General features: G+C 33.0%; 2 protein-coding genes and 1 long non-coding RNA gene across 8 annotated transcripts in view; 1 reads left to right on the forward strand and 2 right to left on the reverse strand.

The window, feature by feature from the left end:
- The window catches only part of LOC136818493 (contactin-4-like), a 32,776-nt gene extending 23,028 nt beyond the window's left edge, over window positions 1–9,748 (forward strand). For 4 of the 6 annotated variants that reach the window (XM_067074827.1, XM_067074828.1, XM_067074829.1 and 1 more), the window contains exons 10-18: window positions 3,302–3,394; window positions 5,858–6,237; window positions 6,375–6,612; window positions 6,793–6,914; window positions 7,071–7,257; window positions 7,483–7,764; window positions 7,976–8,082; window positions 8,273–8,462; window positions 8,660–9,748. In XM_067074827.1, the coding sequence (XP_066930928.1) occupies window positions 3,302–3,394; window positions 5,858–6,237; window positions 6,375–6,612; window positions 6,793–6,914; window positions 7,071–7,257; window positions 7,483–7,764; window positions 7,976–8,082; window positions 8,273–8,462; window positions 8,660–8,775 (1,715 nt within the window). In that variant the 3' untranslated portion in view covers window positions 8,776–9,748. The remainder of the gene's footprint in view (window positions 1–3,301; window positions 3,395–5,857; window positions 6,238–6,374; window positions 6,613–6,792; window positions 6,915–7,070; window positions 7,258–7,482; window positions 7,765–7,975; window positions 8,083–8,272; window positions 8,463–8,659) is intronic. The other 2 variants (XM_067074833.1, XM_067074834.1) reach the window with 1 other exon arrangement.
- The window catches only part of LOC136818495 (uncharacterized), a 57,910-nt gene extending 44,501 nt beyond the window's left edge, over window positions 1–13,409 (reverse strand). The window contains exon 1 of the long non-coding RNA XR_010848244.1: window positions 13,282–13,409. This is a non-coding gene — a long non-coding RNA (uncharacterized lncRNA). The remainder of the gene's footprint in view (window positions 1–13,281) is intronic.
- Window positions 13,410–15,989: 2,580 nt separating this feature from the next.
- Window positions 15,990–18,041, reverse strand: LOC136818485 (low affinity immunoglobulin epsilon Fc receptor-like). Its single transcript, XM_067074819.1, has 4 exons — window positions 17,993–18,041; window positions 17,561–17,662; window positions 16,955–17,120; window positions 15,990–16,289 (listed from the first exon to the last, which is right to left on the reverse strand). Exons 1-4 carry the CDS (start codon window positions 18,039–18,041, stop codon window positions 16,034–16,036), a joined length of 573 nt encoding a protein of 190 aa, XP_066930920.1. The 3' UTR covers window positions 15,990–16,033.
- Between the last annotated feature and the right edge of the window lie 235 nt (window positions 18,042–18,276).

Here is an 18,276-nt window from a genome sequence, read left to right on the forward strand (position 1 = left end):
TTAAGAAAATTAAGCAAAATTTAGGCATATCAATATGCATTGAAAGTTTCTGTTCTTTATTTAGAAAAATCTTCTAAGCATGTCTAATAATTAACAAATCCAAGGAAATCTGTTTTTACTTTTTTAGATTTAAATTAATCTCTAACCATTATCTAGATGAAATTCTACCCAATATCTTCTGCAAGAGAAGAAGTTAAATACAATTTCCTAAGAGGCTAGAACAACAAATATCTTACAAATTATGGATAAGAGTTACTTAGCACTTCATCTGGATAATAAAAAATGTTTCTTTAAAAAACATTAGAAAGGAGAAAAACAATTATTTCAGAATCGAATTATAGACTGACCAAGGGGTATTTAGCACCTATTTAGGACACTCAACAACGCCCATACAACTTTAAAAACTTGCGAAGAAAGTTTTATTGAAATGACTCAAAGGAGCTTTGCTTCATAAGATAAAAATCCAGTGCAGGGAAACATCATTGGTGTTATTTCCTGCTCAACATAAAATGAAATTAATTTAATTGGAAGGTCATGAATTTTTTTTTTTAATAAGAACAAACTATATAAGAACATGAGGCTTTGATGGCCAAAATGTTGAGAACGAGTTAAGAACATTATAAGGCTTTGCAGACTCTAAAACACCAAATTTCTTAGGAAAATGGACAAAAATGCTCGAAAAATGGTGAAAATAAGAACATTCAATCCCATAAAGTTAAGAACATCCGAATGCTTCAAAAATTCTGGATGTTCTTATGAGAGAAAAAACGTGTAATCAATACCTCACAGGTAACACTGGGTAACGAGCAATTAGCGAAATGAATAAACACGCGAGAGCAATTAAGCCTTAAATAGACAATATACATGTCTTTAAAAAAAGGAGAGACAAATTATGGCAGGTCGCTGATGCCGGATGCATAAGCCCATGCTTATCCCGTTTTAATTAACTCAATGCAACTATACAGTACTGATAGTATTAGCGTCTCTATATTACTTTACGCTCCTATTAAATGACTTCAATGTTGGTTTAAGATTGTAAGCTCATTAACAAGGTATAGGCGGCGTGCTCTTTGAGTTTCCTTTTCGGAACCAGTGAAAAATGCTGCAAGAATGCTGGCAGCGTTTTACGTTTTGGTTCTTTTATCAGATACTTACTTCCATTAGAAAGTTAGTTCTTATTTATTCCGTTTTAGGATATGATATTTTTGTTATTTTATTTCTTTACACAATCCACCCCTCCTAGAATCCTCCATTTTGAGGATGAATTACCCCCCATTGGACCCCCCATTGGACCCCCTTTTAGCCTTTGGCAGGCGGATGCATACATTTTCTTTGTTTTAAGGTTTGTCTCTATTTTACTTTTAACACGCAGACACTCTTACATACTATTTTTATAACGACTGCACCTATAAAAAAATTCTTTTAAAAAAACATTAAAGAAGAAATTCTTATAATTCTTTGGCGAGAATCAAAACTCTCCTGAGGAGTTTAGTAGACTTGCACACGTACAGTGATGTAATATCTAGTCTCCATCGATACATGTTGGGAGAATTTTAAGGTTGATCAGAATCATTTAAAATCGCTGATGTCAGCAAAAATATTCCTTGAAAATGGGGGAAATGTGTTTATTAGGGAACAAAGTACCAACTACGAATCTTAATGATATATGTTATTTATATACAGCTAAATGCGAAGGCGGAGTCCTCTCCTAACTTCACAGTCCTAGTTTCCTAATTTCACTGTCCAGCTAAGCTTGACACAGTTCAAGTCTGTTTCATTGTTAAATTATACAAATGTCAAAGAAATCGGTTCTTATAATTTTGTAACTTTTAAAAGCTAACCAATGAAATTTTAATTGATATTTTAAAATCTTTAGAAGCTTTTCAATCACTGTTTAGAAATACATAGATTTGAACAAGACGAAGGGATATAAAATATTTAGATACGAAATGAAATGTTTCCCAATTTGAATTTTTCATTAAATTTTCATTTTTATTAGAAAAAATAAACGGGGAACGAATTGAAAATCAAAGAACATTTTAAATATATCGGAAGACTTTGATGTATTTTGAGTATTACAAAAATTATATTGAAATTTTCAAATGAAAAAATAATGAAATCCTTTTTAGAATAATTTCAATTGTTGATTCAGAGATATTCTCAACAGCTTATTTTTTAAAGAAAAAACCGATTGATATAGAAATGAAGAAAATCTTGTACTTAAAACCACAAATCAAAAACTCAAAATAAACAGAATTATTTTATAGCTGTAGGGCAAAATGTACGAAAACATTTATAATCTAATCCATTTTTCCAAGGGAATTAAGAATCTTCAGTACCAGCAAAAGAATAAGAATCAAATTTCGTAATAAAATATTTGTTTTTAGGAGTATATCGTGAAACTAAAATTTCAGCCTTCAGTGTTCTTTCAAGACACGAGAAAAAAAATTCGTTTATTTTGGGATAACATAAAGTTGACTAAAAATATTTAAAAAAGGAAAAATTTAATATCAATTTCACACTTCGTTCTTTAAATTTATTAAACAAATATGGACAGACTTTATTGAATCCTGAAAAATTCGATGAAAAAAAAAAGCTCAACATCAGCTGCTAATTTACATTATAAGCTCTTGAGCTAGTTTTACACAGAAAAAAAACATCAGAAAAATTGGCCTTATTTTTCTTTGACATTTCTTTGACATGACTTTTCTTTTTTTACATTTTAACCACTTACAATAGGCTTAAAGTTTAATAGTCAGTTATCATTTTGATGTGACAGAACGTAGAACATTTTAAAAGAAATTAGACTAAAGTTCTTTTTTTGGAATTTGAAGCATTTTTTCATTAAAGACTCAGTCCATGCATTTAGCTGTATAATTAACAAAATGGTCATTTTTTGACTAGCACATTTTCTCCATTTTTCACAAAAATAAAATATGATCAGAAAAAAAACTTGAATAAAAAATTGAAAATTCTATCAAAAAACACACACAAAAAAATCAAAAAATCTGAAAAAATCATATGCTCTGTTATCGGCTAAAAGGGGTTTAAGGGTTTTTCATCCTTGTCCACAAGTGACAAAAATCAAAATGAGAGAGAAAAAAACCAGAGCAAAAAACAATTTCCCTATTTAAACAACAAATCGTTATTCATATGCAAATGAGCTATGAACAATGAAAAGAAAAAAACCGAAAAGAAAAACTTTTAATTTAAACAATAAAAAAAACAATTAAAAAAGAAAAAAAATTAAATGATTCAATTCATTCTGATCTGATCACAAGTTAAATTCTCCCAACTACAGATTCAGATGGTGGGCCCGATATTCCAATACGACCGCCTGGAGTTAAAACAACGACCGTTCCATTTCTAAAGACTACGCGAAGAACCATAAGAGGTAAGGGAAACGATTTGAGAAGAAATCAAGTGTTGACTATACACAGGTGGAAAAGTTAAACAAAGTTTTGAGATGAGCTTCAAGGAGATACAGATACTTGCTTACTTGTTCTTAGGCGTCACATGCACTTTTTATTTTTGTTTTGTTTATCTTTTTAAATAAACAACCAAAGAAAATTTACATAAACAACTGTGAATTCTCAAAAGGTATTTTGTGATCTTTTTGGGAGGCATTTTTTGTATACATAGATTGCCTTTAAAGAAATCAAAAAGTATTTTTGAGCATTTTAAGATCAGGCTTTAGTGAGATCTTGTCAAAAATTCATGGCAGAGGGACATTTTGATTGAACGCAGACAGACATTTCAAAAAAAGATTCGTTTCATTATTTTGACTTTGATCTTTACTTAAAAAGAGTTATAATATTCATTAGTTTGAACTTAGCCAGGATTGAAAAGATGAAAATCAGTCTGAATGTCCTTAATGTTTGTCAGTTCATATCTCCAATGTCTCCTCATCAAAATTTTCCGAATTCAACAAGAAGGTTTTTCGTTTTTGTGTGCAATAGAATAAACAGAAAATCAAGGAAAATGTCAGAGGAAAAATGCTGCAATGTTTATCATTGGCAATGATCTAAACACATAATTGGCTAATACATTTAACAAAATCAGACATAATCGAATGTACTTTATTTTGCTAATTGCTTTTCTGATAGATAATGAAAAATGAATTTTGACAAATTATCTTATCTTCATTTGGGAGTTAGTAAACATTAGATTTAACAAATGTATTTCTTTGAAGGAGGGACATATACCGCTTGAATATTTACAATTTTTTGACATTACATCTCAGTAATACTGTGTCTCGTCTAAGCAGGTCTAAATGGTTTGAACAGTCGAGGGGAGGATCTCTAAATTTTGATGGACAGAATTTTAAAAATTAAAATGAACTATTAAATTTGATCACGCAAATAACATTTTGTAACAAAAAAAGCAAAAGCTTGTTTCTTTACCAAACTTGAAAAGCAAAAACTATCCATTTTATAAATTTTGTCCTGCGAACTTATCACGGGAGGCTTTAGAAATACGTATCCTTTCTTGAGAGCATCAAAATGCTTTAATAGATTTTGTGGTTTTTTGAGACCACTGTTTAATTAATCTAACTCGAAGATAATATAATCAAAAATTAATGACTTAATCCTGCTCACCTTAATACCTCTTAACTTAATTACACTTTATATACAAAAAAATACAACTCTTGATAATTTCTCTTATGTTTACCGGAATCAAATATGGCGTGAGACATTTTACGTCAATAGGGTATCGCTGACTTAAAGATCTATCATCAAAATTGAATTTTTCATACTGATACCTTTAAGCTTCAAAATTAAATTGGATTGTTGCGAAAAACATCAAAAAATGATACCTCATAATTCATGAAAATAAGTTATTGTAAAAACATTAAAGGAGATGCAATGTATGTCAAGGAATTTTTTATAGTATCAATGTAATATTGAGGGATACCTCTCGAGGCAAAAGGAAATATGTAATGAAATGAACTTCAAAATGTATTATATCCTTAAGCTAGGCACCTCCCCCATGGATTAATATCTAGGGTAATCGCCCTTTTTTGATACAATTTTGATGAGATCAAAAATCATTTTAGTAAATTAAATGAATCCAAATGAAATGTTTAGGGGCGGGTCTATGGGATTAAAAATGAAGTGATACATTCTCATTGAATAGATAGAAAAATACAAAATGAATATTGCAATTTTTCTTTCATTAAATTTTGTCCTGGGAATGAACTTTCAACCTTCCATATAACAACAGAAATTATCTTTTATATCATCACTCTTTGGAAAAACTAGCAATTAAATGTAATTTTGCTAATTAATTTGACCGGAGCATCCAATATCGAGAGGGAATAGTAGAGAAAATAAAGCTCAATACATCCTCAACAGAAAGACATAAAATGAGTTGAATTCAGTGAAGAATTATCCTAAAGAATCAAGCGAAAAGTCCTGGGCTATGTAACGTGCTTAAACTTGCAGGTTATCATGTATCCCAAAAAGTTATTTAAAACAAAAAGAACTACTACAGCCACAAAGATACTTGACAGTCTTTTAAAGAGAAACCTCATCATTAAAACCTCTAAAGTTGAAGATAAGAAGGTTTTAGCATATACTTAAAATCTGAAAGATCTTATGAAATTCAAGTAATCTTTTTTGCTCTCGCGAGATAAAGCAACAATGTCTACAGTAAGAGCATTCAAACAAAAATCAAAATCAAAACCCTTATTTGCGTAAGAATTTCGCAACCTGATTCGCAACAGGAGTGTTGAGCATCCATCTGCCAAATGAGGACCCTCAAAACCATCATACTTTTTATATCCCATACAAAAGCCACGTTGCTATTAAGAAAATATAATATAGCCCCATAAACATTTCTTATGTTTGATCATTAGGTCCACCTGACCCACCGACTCACGTGACAGCAACTGACCTATCAGGATTAAACATTAAAATTTCCTGGTCACTGGGACGAGAAAATGGTGCACCAACTACGAAAGTATACATCCAAGCAAGGACTTCATTTGACCTTGACGTATGGCATACAATTAAAGTGTCCAATAAAACAGAAGGATATAGGTTTAGTGAGATTGTGGAAATGTCACCATGGATTGAATTCAGGATAAGAGTTATCAGTGAAAACAAACATGGCAAGAGTAAACCTAGCGAAGAAACAAGCAAGTGGATTCGAACACCTACAGCTAAACCAATGAAATATCCAACTAATATTCATGGCAAGGGGTCTGGACCTAGTGAATTGACAGTGTCATTTGATGTAAGTTCTAAAAGAATTGATTCATTGAAAATATACAAAAATTAGGGAAGATTGTGGTAATGTGGTACAGTTTCAAAACCCTTTGGTTTGGTATTATTATTCATTAAAACTTAATCATAATTGTAATTTTTCTTCAGCCTCTGGATGAAATTGATCAAAATGCTCCTGGAATCGAATACATTGTACACTACCGAGAAAAGGGAACTTCATATGGACTCATTCAACGTAAAGTGCCGAAAGACCAACATTCCTTGAAGCTGTCGTTCATCAATGACGACTCATACTATAGACCATATGAATTTCAAATCCAAGCCAAGAACAAAGACGGTTATGGACCAATGAGTCCTGTACATATTGCATACACTGGGGAAAGAGGTATGTTGGATTTAAAATTGAGATGTTAAAAAAATCGATAGAGGTTTCTATGTTCTAATGGAAAAATATTCGAATTATGGTTGAGCTAAGAATAAGATTATTAGATCAGATTGTACTACGAATACAACAAATCTGAATCTCTTTTTAAGAATCGATTGTGACTGTTTATGTTTCTTTTAGTACCAATCACAGTTCCAACGAATCTGAAAGTCAAACTTGATGATGAAATGAATGCTGTAGCATTGTGGGACGAAGTTAGTAAAACAAGAAATGCAATGCGAGGAAAATTCCAAGGATACAAGGTACAAAATAACTTAGACCTGTGGCAGAATTTACTTTTCCTAGTAAGGTTTTGTCTAAAGGATAATTATGTTATTTTATTGTTTATCAAAGAAATTGATGTCTATCATCAAAAAAGAAGAAGTCTTTTATTAATATTTACTATTTTTAATTTTCAGTTCATTTATTGGAAAGAACCAAAGGAAAACTATCCAGTCATTGAACGATATGAAGTGACCAAGGCAGAGTCCATCCAAGTCCGATTGAAAGCCCATTCAACGTATTATTTTCAAGTTCTGGCATTCAATAATGTTGGCGATGGACCAAGAAGTATTCGATATGGAGCTATCACAACACCAGAAGGAAGTAAGTCATATTTAAAACGTATTAAAATTAAAATGGGGTGTTTGAGTTTTCAGCCACGATAAGGATATGCCTGAGTGAGTTTATCAATGAGATATATCGTTTTGACACTCACTTTGACATAAAACTTCATAAAAAACTGTTTTAATATTCCATGGATAACGTCAAAATATAGGTGGGAAATGGACATCATTCTCAATTTTAATATCCCCATATTTTTATTTCCAGTTCCAACACCACCAACAAACTTTAAGATCATTGATGCATCACAAGGAGAAGTGACATTATCATGGACAGAACCTCTCCACAAGAACGGTGTCATTGAAAAATACTTACTAACATACATTTCAATGAAAACTAACAAGAAACAACAAGGTAACCTAAGATCTGACGAAAGGACCTTCAAATTGAAGAACTTGGCACCCAACGAACCATATCTCTTCAAATTGGCAGCTGTAACAGGAGCTGGAATCAGTGAAGAATCTGAAATTTCATTCGATCTATCGAAAGGTAAGTTTTCGTGTTATCACGCTTTCAATTTTTTTTCTGAAAACATTCAAATGTAGCCTTCGAAATACTTGGAATCTTTGTTGGTTATAAATAAAGCAATCCAAAATGTCAGATATAAAATGACATTTGATTCACATTTGCATGAATCTAAATCCAATTTTTCTCATCTTCTGTATGCAGTAACATTATATATCACTTTCCTTTATCATAGTACCATCTTACAAACTTGAGGCACCGATAGTCAAATCAATAGGATACAATGCAATAGTTCTGACATGGCTTGCTGTGGCTCCAACTGTAGATATATCAGGCTATAAGGTAAATGCTTTGGTTTACTCTTTACAAAAATACCTTTTGATTCGTTCCAACCATCAAATACAAATAACACAGGAATCCTTCAGCTGAATAAATATCTAAAATAGTATAGAAATTCCAATAGGAAAAAGTAAATGAAAAATGAAACACCGACAACAATATTCTTTATAATTATTGATCTTTTTAACTTTAGCTGTTCTATCGGAAAGAGAATGAAGCTGAGGAAAAGGCGTTGGCTCTTTGGGAACAGAGCAACGACATTGTATCTACTGTACATAACTTGGATTCAGGAACAACATACTACTTTCAAATAGCTGTTGTCAACCAATATGGTACTGGACCAAAATCAAAAGTTACCATTGCTGCGACCAAATTCAAAGAAGGTAATACATCATTGAACGAAAAACAACAAAATCCTTACATATCTTTGCGCGCTCATATCTATTTAAAGTGATGGTCTCTTTTGTTTAAATGCAAGACTAGTATCAACAATAAAGGAGTATTATACAGGTTTTATAGACTAGAGCCTTACATGTTGTACTATTTAGTTACCCAAACTTTTCTTTTTATTTCGTTTTAGGTGAGCCCCCAAGACGAGCGACAGAAGCTGGCAAACAAAGTACATCAGTCAAGTTGACGTTGAGTAGTTATCTAGTGGGAATATTAGTTTTAATTGCATTATTGGTACCAAGGTGAAATTGAAAGAAGTCAAAAAGTAGGAAACATGTTGTAATTGCCTTCACTCCTATGCAATAAGTTATACAGTAACACCCAAAGGTGAGGATGAAGAAGGAAGATGGAGTAATATGAGATGGAGAGAACCGACTGCAGTTGTAGTTCATTGATCATTTATCATAAGGTTGAGATATAACATAATGGCATCTTATGGATACCTATTGATTACATGAGATGTTCTCGTAACATGGTTTGAAAGAGAACCAAATAAGTCAAAGATACAAAGAAATCCAAAATGAAGCAGCAAAAATTCATATTAAAAAAACACCCTTGAAACCAGGTACAGGGTCAGACACAAAGACTTTATTGTGAAGATTATGGAACAAAAACTTTTGCACATTTTAAAATAAAAAGACTTTTAAAATAAAAGAAATACATGGAAAGAACCTGAATGCTCTTTAAAAAAACAGAATATATAAGAAAAATTCACTTTGTAGTTAATAGGAAGTATTTTTATCATAATGGGTAGCACATAATTATCTGTAGAGGGTACAAACTTTTCTATTTCTTAATATCTAGAACTTGCTAACCCTTGTATCCAGAGTAAAATTGCAAAACATTGTGATAAAACTACTTCCAAATTTATTAACAATAATATATTTGAAAATAAGATTAAATAAAAAGTACACACTGGAACAACACAGGGTTGCTTGCTGCAATTAGTGACATAGGGGATTTTATTAATTATGTCGCCATTATTGCTGTGTTGATAATTTAGTAAAATAAAAAAGTCAACTTTTTTTTTTTTTAAGTTGATATTTTTTTTTGAAGTTAAAAAAAACTGGAAGAAAAGAAATGGTTTTTATTTTTATATACATCACATATATTTAATTATTTGAGAAAAATTTTTTTTGCTTGTAGTAATATTTCAATGACCTTAATTTTAGCTGATAATAAAACGATGCTTTTTTCCAAATCTTAAAACAAAAACTGATCTTTGAATTCTAGAAAAATAATCCCATTTAATATGTTGTATGAAGAAAGAGTTTTACCTTTTTTTTCCTTTTATCAAACTTTTTAAAAAATAAACCAATAAAGTTGCATCATCTGTAGTTACTGTTCTATAATATATAATTTTATTGCTATTTTTTGTTTTGTTATTTGTATTTGCCACCGAAACCATCCCCTTCAAATTGTAATACTTTGAGAAGCTTTTTGCCATACAATTGTAAATGATTGCCCCTTTGATCCTCCTTATTTTACTACAAGAATATATCTATCTATGAAAAAAATAATCCTTTCACGTACTGTATTACTATTCTTAGCCGTTAGAGCACAGCCATACCCCAAACTTCTGACTCCATGTCTTTTCGCCATCTCTATGTATATTTCTCACCAAAAACACTCAAATAATATTTCAGAAATTACAAGCTGTGCAGAAATTAAAGAGTGCCAGGAATATACTGTTTTTTGGGGTGTGCAAAAATCCAAGGCACAAAAAATAAAAAGCGTGTAAAATGAATTAAATTAAGGTATAGATAGACCAAGCTGTAAATAGCAGAAACATCAAAGGCGATAAAAAAATAGCATTGTCTGTATTGCCCTGCATTTCAAATCTTGTTAAAACAAGAAATTTTATTTAGCCTGCATTTCTAATATAGCCTGCATCACAATAACTTCAATAACTTCAATACACATTATTTTTATAAGAAACTCGTCTATAAGGAACTTGGAGGCTGAAAATGGTCCAAAAAATAAGGAAATGGTCAGGCTGAGAATAAGGAAACAAATTAAGGAACAGAGAATTAAGCTTGAACTTGCAAACATTTACAAAAGCCTGAACGAAGAAATGACAGAATATTGACAAAACAACATTCAATAAACGTCTTTTTCTGTATTGTAGTCCATTGTTATACTTATATATACATAAGTTATATATCTAGCAAATCCAATCTTAGCAGCTAAGTAAATAGGGAGCTTGAAAGGAGCTTTGAGATTGAAATTCTCTGGAAAAATAAAGAACTCCAGGCTTGTAGTTGTAGCCAAGCGTGTATGTATTTTTTCTAATACATCTAGTAAGTAAGTGCTAAAGGGTTTTAATTATCCTTTTCTATCAGCAGATTTGCAGCAACATGTCTAAATAGATCTGTTAGAAATTGTTCTTGAGACCAACTAGACGATTACATGAAACTCTTTAATATCATTTTTGGAATTTCAGCAATAATGAGGTACAGTAGCACGATATTTAAAATAGCACCAACTTAGATTATAGTTACTGCATTTCTAAATTTTTCAAATCTTTTGTGAAAAATATCTAAACGACAAATATCTCTTCTTGTGTGAAAAAATTCTCACACAGTACGTCTCCCATACAGTCACCTAGCTACGCAGCAACCAAGGTTTTAATGACCACTTTATGGAGCTCCCATGTTTTTTGAGTAGAGGTTGACAGCTATGCACTGTTTGGAGAAATGAAATTCTCAGCAGCTTAGCCTCAGCTGTCCAGCGGTAAATTGCTGAACTTAAGACATAATCCTTCTTCTTTCTCGATAGCCTAAAAATCTTCACAGCAATCTGCAGCTGGATTTAATTGGATTCAAGTTTTTTTGTTTTGGTCAAATTTTGAAATAATGGCTGAGAATAAATAACAGTAATCTATTTTTCTTTCATCCTTTTCAATCAACGCATTCACGCAATTTTTTTTCAATTTTCACGCATTCACGCAACCAAAAATGCTCATTCACGCATTCACGCAAACCGCTGGGGGGGGTATTAAGATTCAAGATCCTAGCACCTTTAGAGCTTTTTTTAGAGAGGCAGCCATGTTGAATAATTATGTACTCCAGCATAAAAACAATGATACAGCCATACATAATTACTGTATCATACATATTTTAAAAATTATGCATGGCTGTATCATTGTTTTTATGCTGGAGTACATAATTATTCAGAGGTGCCAACTCTCACGCATTGGACGTGAGACTCACGCATTCCAACACTGTCTCGCGCAATTTTTCAAAAGTTTGATTTCTCATGCATTTTTGATATTTGAAAAAAGTTTCCCAGATTTTCTGATTTTCGTGAAAAATTTTTTCCTGATTTTCCAATTTTTGGAAAAAATTTCCCCGATTTTCCGATTTTCAGAATAAATTTTCCCTGATTTTCCGATTTTCGGAAATTTTTTCCCAGATCCGATTTATTGGAAAAAATATTCCGATTTCCAATATCGGAAAATCGGAAAAATCGGGCTAAGATTCGGGGTTTTGCTTCGAAATTTTTATCTCACGCAAAATGAACATCTCAAGTTGGCAGGTCTAATTATTCAACATGGCTGCCTCTTTAAAAAAAAGGTCTAATGGCGGCTAGTTCGAAACGCAGGTCACAGGTCACAGGTCAACAGGTCACAGGTCACAGGTCAACAAAGTGCAGACCGGAAAAAAGATAATAAGATCATAACATAAACATAACATAACATCAATACATAACGCATTAAATTACAAAAAAGTAATACATGTTATTTAGATATTATAAAATGACAATTGAATAAAATAACAACCTAGTGACACTTACTTACAAAAATATTAACAGAATCATAAAATCTGATGCAAGAAAAGAGAAAAACACGAAAAATATTTATAATACAGAAAGTGATGTGGATGGTGTGAATGGATATAAAACGGCACCAATCAGAAGCTTGTGAGGTCCCTAAGAGAGTGGTTTTAGAAGGATGAAACTAATTAATCATTCAATTGTTATTTTAATGACAATTTTTGACAAAAATGTTGACAGAATCACAAAATATCATGTCTTACAAGAGAAAAACACCAAAAATATTTAGCATACCGAATGTGATGATAACAATATGGCTGGATATAAAATTACACCAATCAGAAGCTCGTGAGTTCTCTGAGAAGGTAGTTTTAGAGCGATGAGTTTTATTATATGTAACCATCATATAACATTACAAACATTACAATATGTAATACACCTGTTATACGTATAATATGGTTTTACATTTTCTGGTCTGCGTTATACACGGCGCAAACTGCGAAAGATCGATAAAAGCACATGGTTAAATTTTGATGTTTGAAATGGTTTTATATGGATGAAATTGCTTGAGAATTATGTTTTTGATAATTCTCTGTGTTTTCCAAACATTTTCCTCTGCAATGACATTGATTAGAGTCAACCTATCATCACTGACCTGTGACCTGCGACCTGTGACCTGTGACCTGCGTTTCGAACTAGCCGGTCTAATGGGGGAAAAATCTTGATTCCGCTCAGGAGGCCAGGATGAGGGAAGGGAGAGGATTTTTTTGAAAGGAAAGTGTCCCAAAACTTGCTGGTCGATGTATCAAAAAACTTTACTTGATGTTATAAGATGACTTTGTATGCAAAATTTCATGTTCATAATAAACGGATTTTTAAAAACACAAAATTTAGACCCAACTAAACAAAATAATCCAAAATAAAAATCAAACAGCTTCATCAGGTCAGAGATTCATAAAAAAAGAAAAGGACTCTTACCAGATAAAGAAAGCTCCTGTTGTAGCTTGTAGATTTTGGTGCTGGACAGTAGTTTAGATTGACCAAGGGGGCCTTGATGAAAATTGTGTTTCACTCTGGCGCCATTTTGTTTGTGAGCACGCGCTCAGTTATCCACCACAGAGTCTATTTTGATTTTATGCTTACGCGGGTTTAAAAAACGGGAACAAATCGGATGATCTCCGGGATCCGGGATTTGACAATTGATTTCAAAGCCTCGAAGGGGCTAGATTTGAGCCTCTACACCTTTTTCCTCCAGTGAATTGAAAGAAAGGAAATTGACCCGGGGGGGGGCACTCCAGGCAATGTCAATTGACTATTATACATGGTCGGGAAGTCCCAGCTCCGAGGTTGAGATTTTTTTTATTTCGCTCACGTTGTGTATTCTAGTGACTATGCTCCAGGTAAGTGACCTACCGGAAATGCGGCCCTTGAGGGTAGGTTTTTTGGACTTCGGAAAGTGCACTGTAAGGGTTGATTTGTGAGCAAGTGGGAAAAAGTGCACTGTAAGGGTGTGAAATTTGAGAAAATACCAAATTTTGAGGTAAAATTTCAGAAATTTCAAAAAAAGGGCAAAAAAATTCGAAAATTTGCACTATAAGGGTCGATTTTCAGCAAACCTTTTCCTGCACTGTAAGGGTCCGATTTTAGAGACCTGATTTTTGGCCGAACGTACGGTCGTTTTTAATATAGAGTGCCCCCTCCCCCGGAAATTGAATGAGATTGAGCCTCTTGAAATGAAAAAGCAGGACTGTTCAGCGTTTCCTTCCTTCCTGGCTAGGAATTTTGTCAATAGTAAACATGTACATTGAGACATCTTTGATTCTTTCTACAGTGATTAGATTGACACTTGCGCGATAAAATTGCTTTACCTGGTCCTCAGAGGTTGATATGTTCTTTGAAAACTCAACCTCTGATTCTCAGGGTAGGCACCGAGATTCTTCCGGAACTTTAGGTGAGAAAAATATCGGTAAGATTTCTGAACGAGTAAAAGATCGAGCATTGCACGAGAAGTTATGTGATAACTTATCTATTGTCGACCCAAAAAAATCTTCTCTATCCATTTTTTGTGTGTTTTGATTCTGGCCATCATTTTGTTCCACATTCTTTTGAACAAAAAACATTCGAAACTCTCTGCAGAGACGGAGAGAAATCATCAAAACAAGACAGTTTTCGCAGTAGGTTCCAGAGATGTTTTTATTATAAATTCTTACACTGAGAACGACAAGGAGAGAATTTTTATGTGATTTCAATGCTCCAGGTACCCAAGTAACAACAGCTTTCTTTACTTGGCGACGCTCCCCCGGGGGAGGGCACTCGATTTTGAAAACGACCGTACGTTCGGCCAAAAATCAGGTCTCTAAAATCAGACCCTTACAGTGCAGGAAAAAATTGGCTGAAAATCGACCCTTATAGTGCAATTTTTCGAAATCTTTTACCCTTTTTAAGGGCAAAATTTTTGAAATTTCTCAAATTTTAACTCAAAATTTGATATTTTCCCAAATTTTACACCCTTACAGTGCACTTTTTCCCACTTGCTCACAAATCAACCCTTACGGTGCACTCTCCGAAGTCCAAAAAACCTACCCTTAAGGGCCGCACGTCCGGTAGGTCACTTACCTGGAGTGCCCCCCGGGCGACGCTTGAACTGTTTGATGTTTTTTTTGTTCATTTTTGGATGGACGGAGTATATACCTACTCTATGCTTATGGTTTTATGGTTTCTTGTTGCAACAACAAAACATTTTGAGCAATCTTACGATGACAGCTGACCTGGAAACGGTTTGGACTTTCGAAATAAAAACGAATGATGGACTTACGAAACTCAAATATAGAGGATGAAAAAGTGAAGAGTCCTTTGGAAAAAAATCTGAGCTGAGATGTGTTGAAATGAAACTATATGTATTGCTCGAGGTGTATTGCTAATTTTTTGGCTACAAACTGGACGACAATTTAAAACAGTTTCTTAGTTACAGGGACACCAGATTTTGATTCATCAAAAATCAAGAAACTCGCCTTATCTTTCTCCTAGTCTAATGCATTTGGTTGGCTAAAAAACACACTGCTTGCAATAAAAAACATAAATTTGTTGGGTGAAGAGAGTATTTTTGTCACTTTTTTCCTTAAATCTTCATCAATTTGATTTATGATATTTTTTTTGGAAGAATTATGACTACAAAACATGATTTGATTTGAAAATGTTTACTTATTGTTGCTCTATCTTTTGACTTGTCCTTGAGCTTTTTGGGCGTTTTTTGTTTTGATTTTTCTCCCACCGCTTACCCAGTCCGCCAAATTTCAACGCAGTCATATTTTGCACATGTGAAATATCAGATATTGCAAATATTTCGATGTTCTTAACCAATCAAAGTGCTTATATTTTTTTGGGTCGGCATTAATAGTGTAAATATTTTCATCCCCGGAAAATGACATAAATAACCCCAAGGAAGTCATGTTGTATTTTCTAAAATCCAACTTTATTGTGCAACAGTGAACATTTATCGATCATAACTCAAGATAAATCGTCAATTTGAAATAAAGCTTTAAAAATTGAGATTAGGTTAAAGCATTCTTGAGGAGTGTTTAGAAAAATCAGAGATTGAAAAAAAATATAAGAAAAAAAATTTCAGTGGAATTTTTGAAAAACTTTTAAAAAAGAAAGTATTCTTCAAATAAATTTCCTTAAAAACACACCTGTAAAAATACTACTTCAAAATGATTTTTACAAAACAAAATTACATTAATCGATTAGAAATTGTCTTGACTTCGTTGATTTCACAAATGTAAGGTTTTTTAACATTACAGAAAAGATCGTTTAAACATCTTTCTGTGTCTGCTTTCAACTCTACGCAATCTTCGCCTGTACCAAAATTATTTGGTTCGTGGGGACACCATTTTTTGAATCCTGGGGCCGGTGTGCTGGGCCATACAAATTTGCCTTCAGTAGATTTATCAATCAATCCGATCCAAGCTGATTTGATTCCAAGTAGACTGTAATTGAAAAAGTATGGATTATTAGTGACATATAACAGCAGTTAGAGATTTTAAGTTCTGGATAGATTGCATATAAAATGGATGACCTCCGATATTGACACTATTCGGCTGTGAGAACCTAGCTTGGCATCCAGGTTGACCTTTTCGTTCAAACAAAGAAATCTATACGGACAGAGATTCATACTAGTTTGAGTAAAGAAAACGGGTTAAGTAATTTTTGAGGATTCCAGTAGTGAAGATATCCATCCTGTATCGCATAAAAGCCCGGGGGTACTAGGGTTGTGAGCTGAGGGGCGTGTGCCGCCCAACTTTCGACCCTCGGACCCTTAACGGGACTAAAAATTTGGAAAAAAAGGAAAATTTTGTGAGTTTTACTACCCTTATTGGGACTAACTTGATCAAAATTCGAACTTTCTGGGGCCAAATAGTTGAAATTTTCCTATTTTTTCCGACTCTCAGTATGACTGAAGTTTGATTCTCTGATTTTTACAACCCTTACAGGGACTGCAGGGTTCCAAAAAAGGCACCCTTAAGCCGGCACATACCCAACTTGCCCAAAAACCACCCCCCCCCGGAGCATAAAAGACCCAATGAGTATGAAATTAATTTATCACGTTTTGTACACTCAAACTAGTAGCTGCGTTAGTGAGTAAAATACTTACTTCAATTGGCCAACCAAATAATGGTGCTCCCTAACATTATTGATGGTAGCCAAGAAACCTCCACACTTTGCGCATTCAGCGGCCGCCGCGTGCATGTCTAATGGATCTTTGTTGATCAAATATGTTGAGGTGAACACACGTTTTAAAGTTCTGATTCGGAACAAGCCTGAAAAAAATTAATAGATAGAATGATATATAAAGATAAAATGATAGATTCAGTAACAGGCTTCAGAAACATTTTTATCACTTTTTACTGATGGGCGTGATATAACCGAGATTTCTATTCGAAAAATAAACTAATTGGGCCGACCTATCACTTCAATTGGTTGTTGAAACATCTCTCTCCATTGCATGTGAAACTCTATTACCCAGGATATGGAATTGACTTGAATTTGTTTTAGGTGTAGGAAATTTAAAACAAATATCGAAAGGAAAATTTTTAGAAGAGTTTTGATTCTAAGCGTTAGGCAGTTGCAAATCTAAGGCGATGGTTCAAAGTTTTTGACGTAGACTCTTCGTATCCTTATAATGAGTAGGGTTGATTAAAAGAAATATTTTTCGTCAGTAATGATGAAATCTTAGATATGCCAGTGTTTAAATCCTTACGTGTGACTCCATAACATTCAATTGATGTTGCAGCAACGACGAGAAAGAACAAAATAATTGATAACTTCATGGCTAGATTACTCTGCGATGAACGTGAAGTATCTATTAAAGAAAAAGTACAAATTTTAGAAGAAAAGTGATGGAAACAGTAATTAGGCAAAACTCTAAGCAAATAATTACAAGTATAAACAACAATGTCATTGCCCTAAGTATCACCACTGAGCAGCAAAAATTAAAAATTTCAGATTTTTCAGATATATTTCAAAATGTTATCATTTCTATATATCGATATTGAAAATAAAAGTTACCTTTATTGTTGAGCTTTAAATGTATATTAAGTAGGTTTTCTTCTGTTCCTCGAAAACTTGATGATTCTGCCCTGTTGACTTGCAGTATTTATAGGATGTCTGGACCTATAAAAACATCGTTTACTGGTCATTAAGCCCCAACAATTTGCTCCATGTAACATCCGCTCCCCCATATATTACATTTGTTTTCTCATTTCATTATTTTATAATTTGCGCCGGAAATAAAAAATTGGTAAATATTTTTAGGGTATCGAAACAACATTATAGCAATTATTTTTAAAGATTTTGGTTTTCAGTGCAATAGTTTGCAAGGATCATCTTGGAGGCTGATGTCAGTAACCATTTATAAAAGTGTTTTAATAATGCAGTCTCGGGGATGAAGACTCAACTTTACGTTTGACTTCTTAT

This window comes from Clytia hemisphaerica, unplaced genomic scaffold (assembly GCF_902728285.1).
Source record: "Clytia hemisphaerica strain Z4C2 unplaced genomic scaffold, Clytia hemisphaerica genome assembly, whole genome shotgun sequence".
Classification (NCBI taxonomy): Eukaryota; Metazoa; Cnidaria; class Hydrozoa; order Leptothecata; family Clytiidae; genus Clytia; species Clytia hemisphaerica.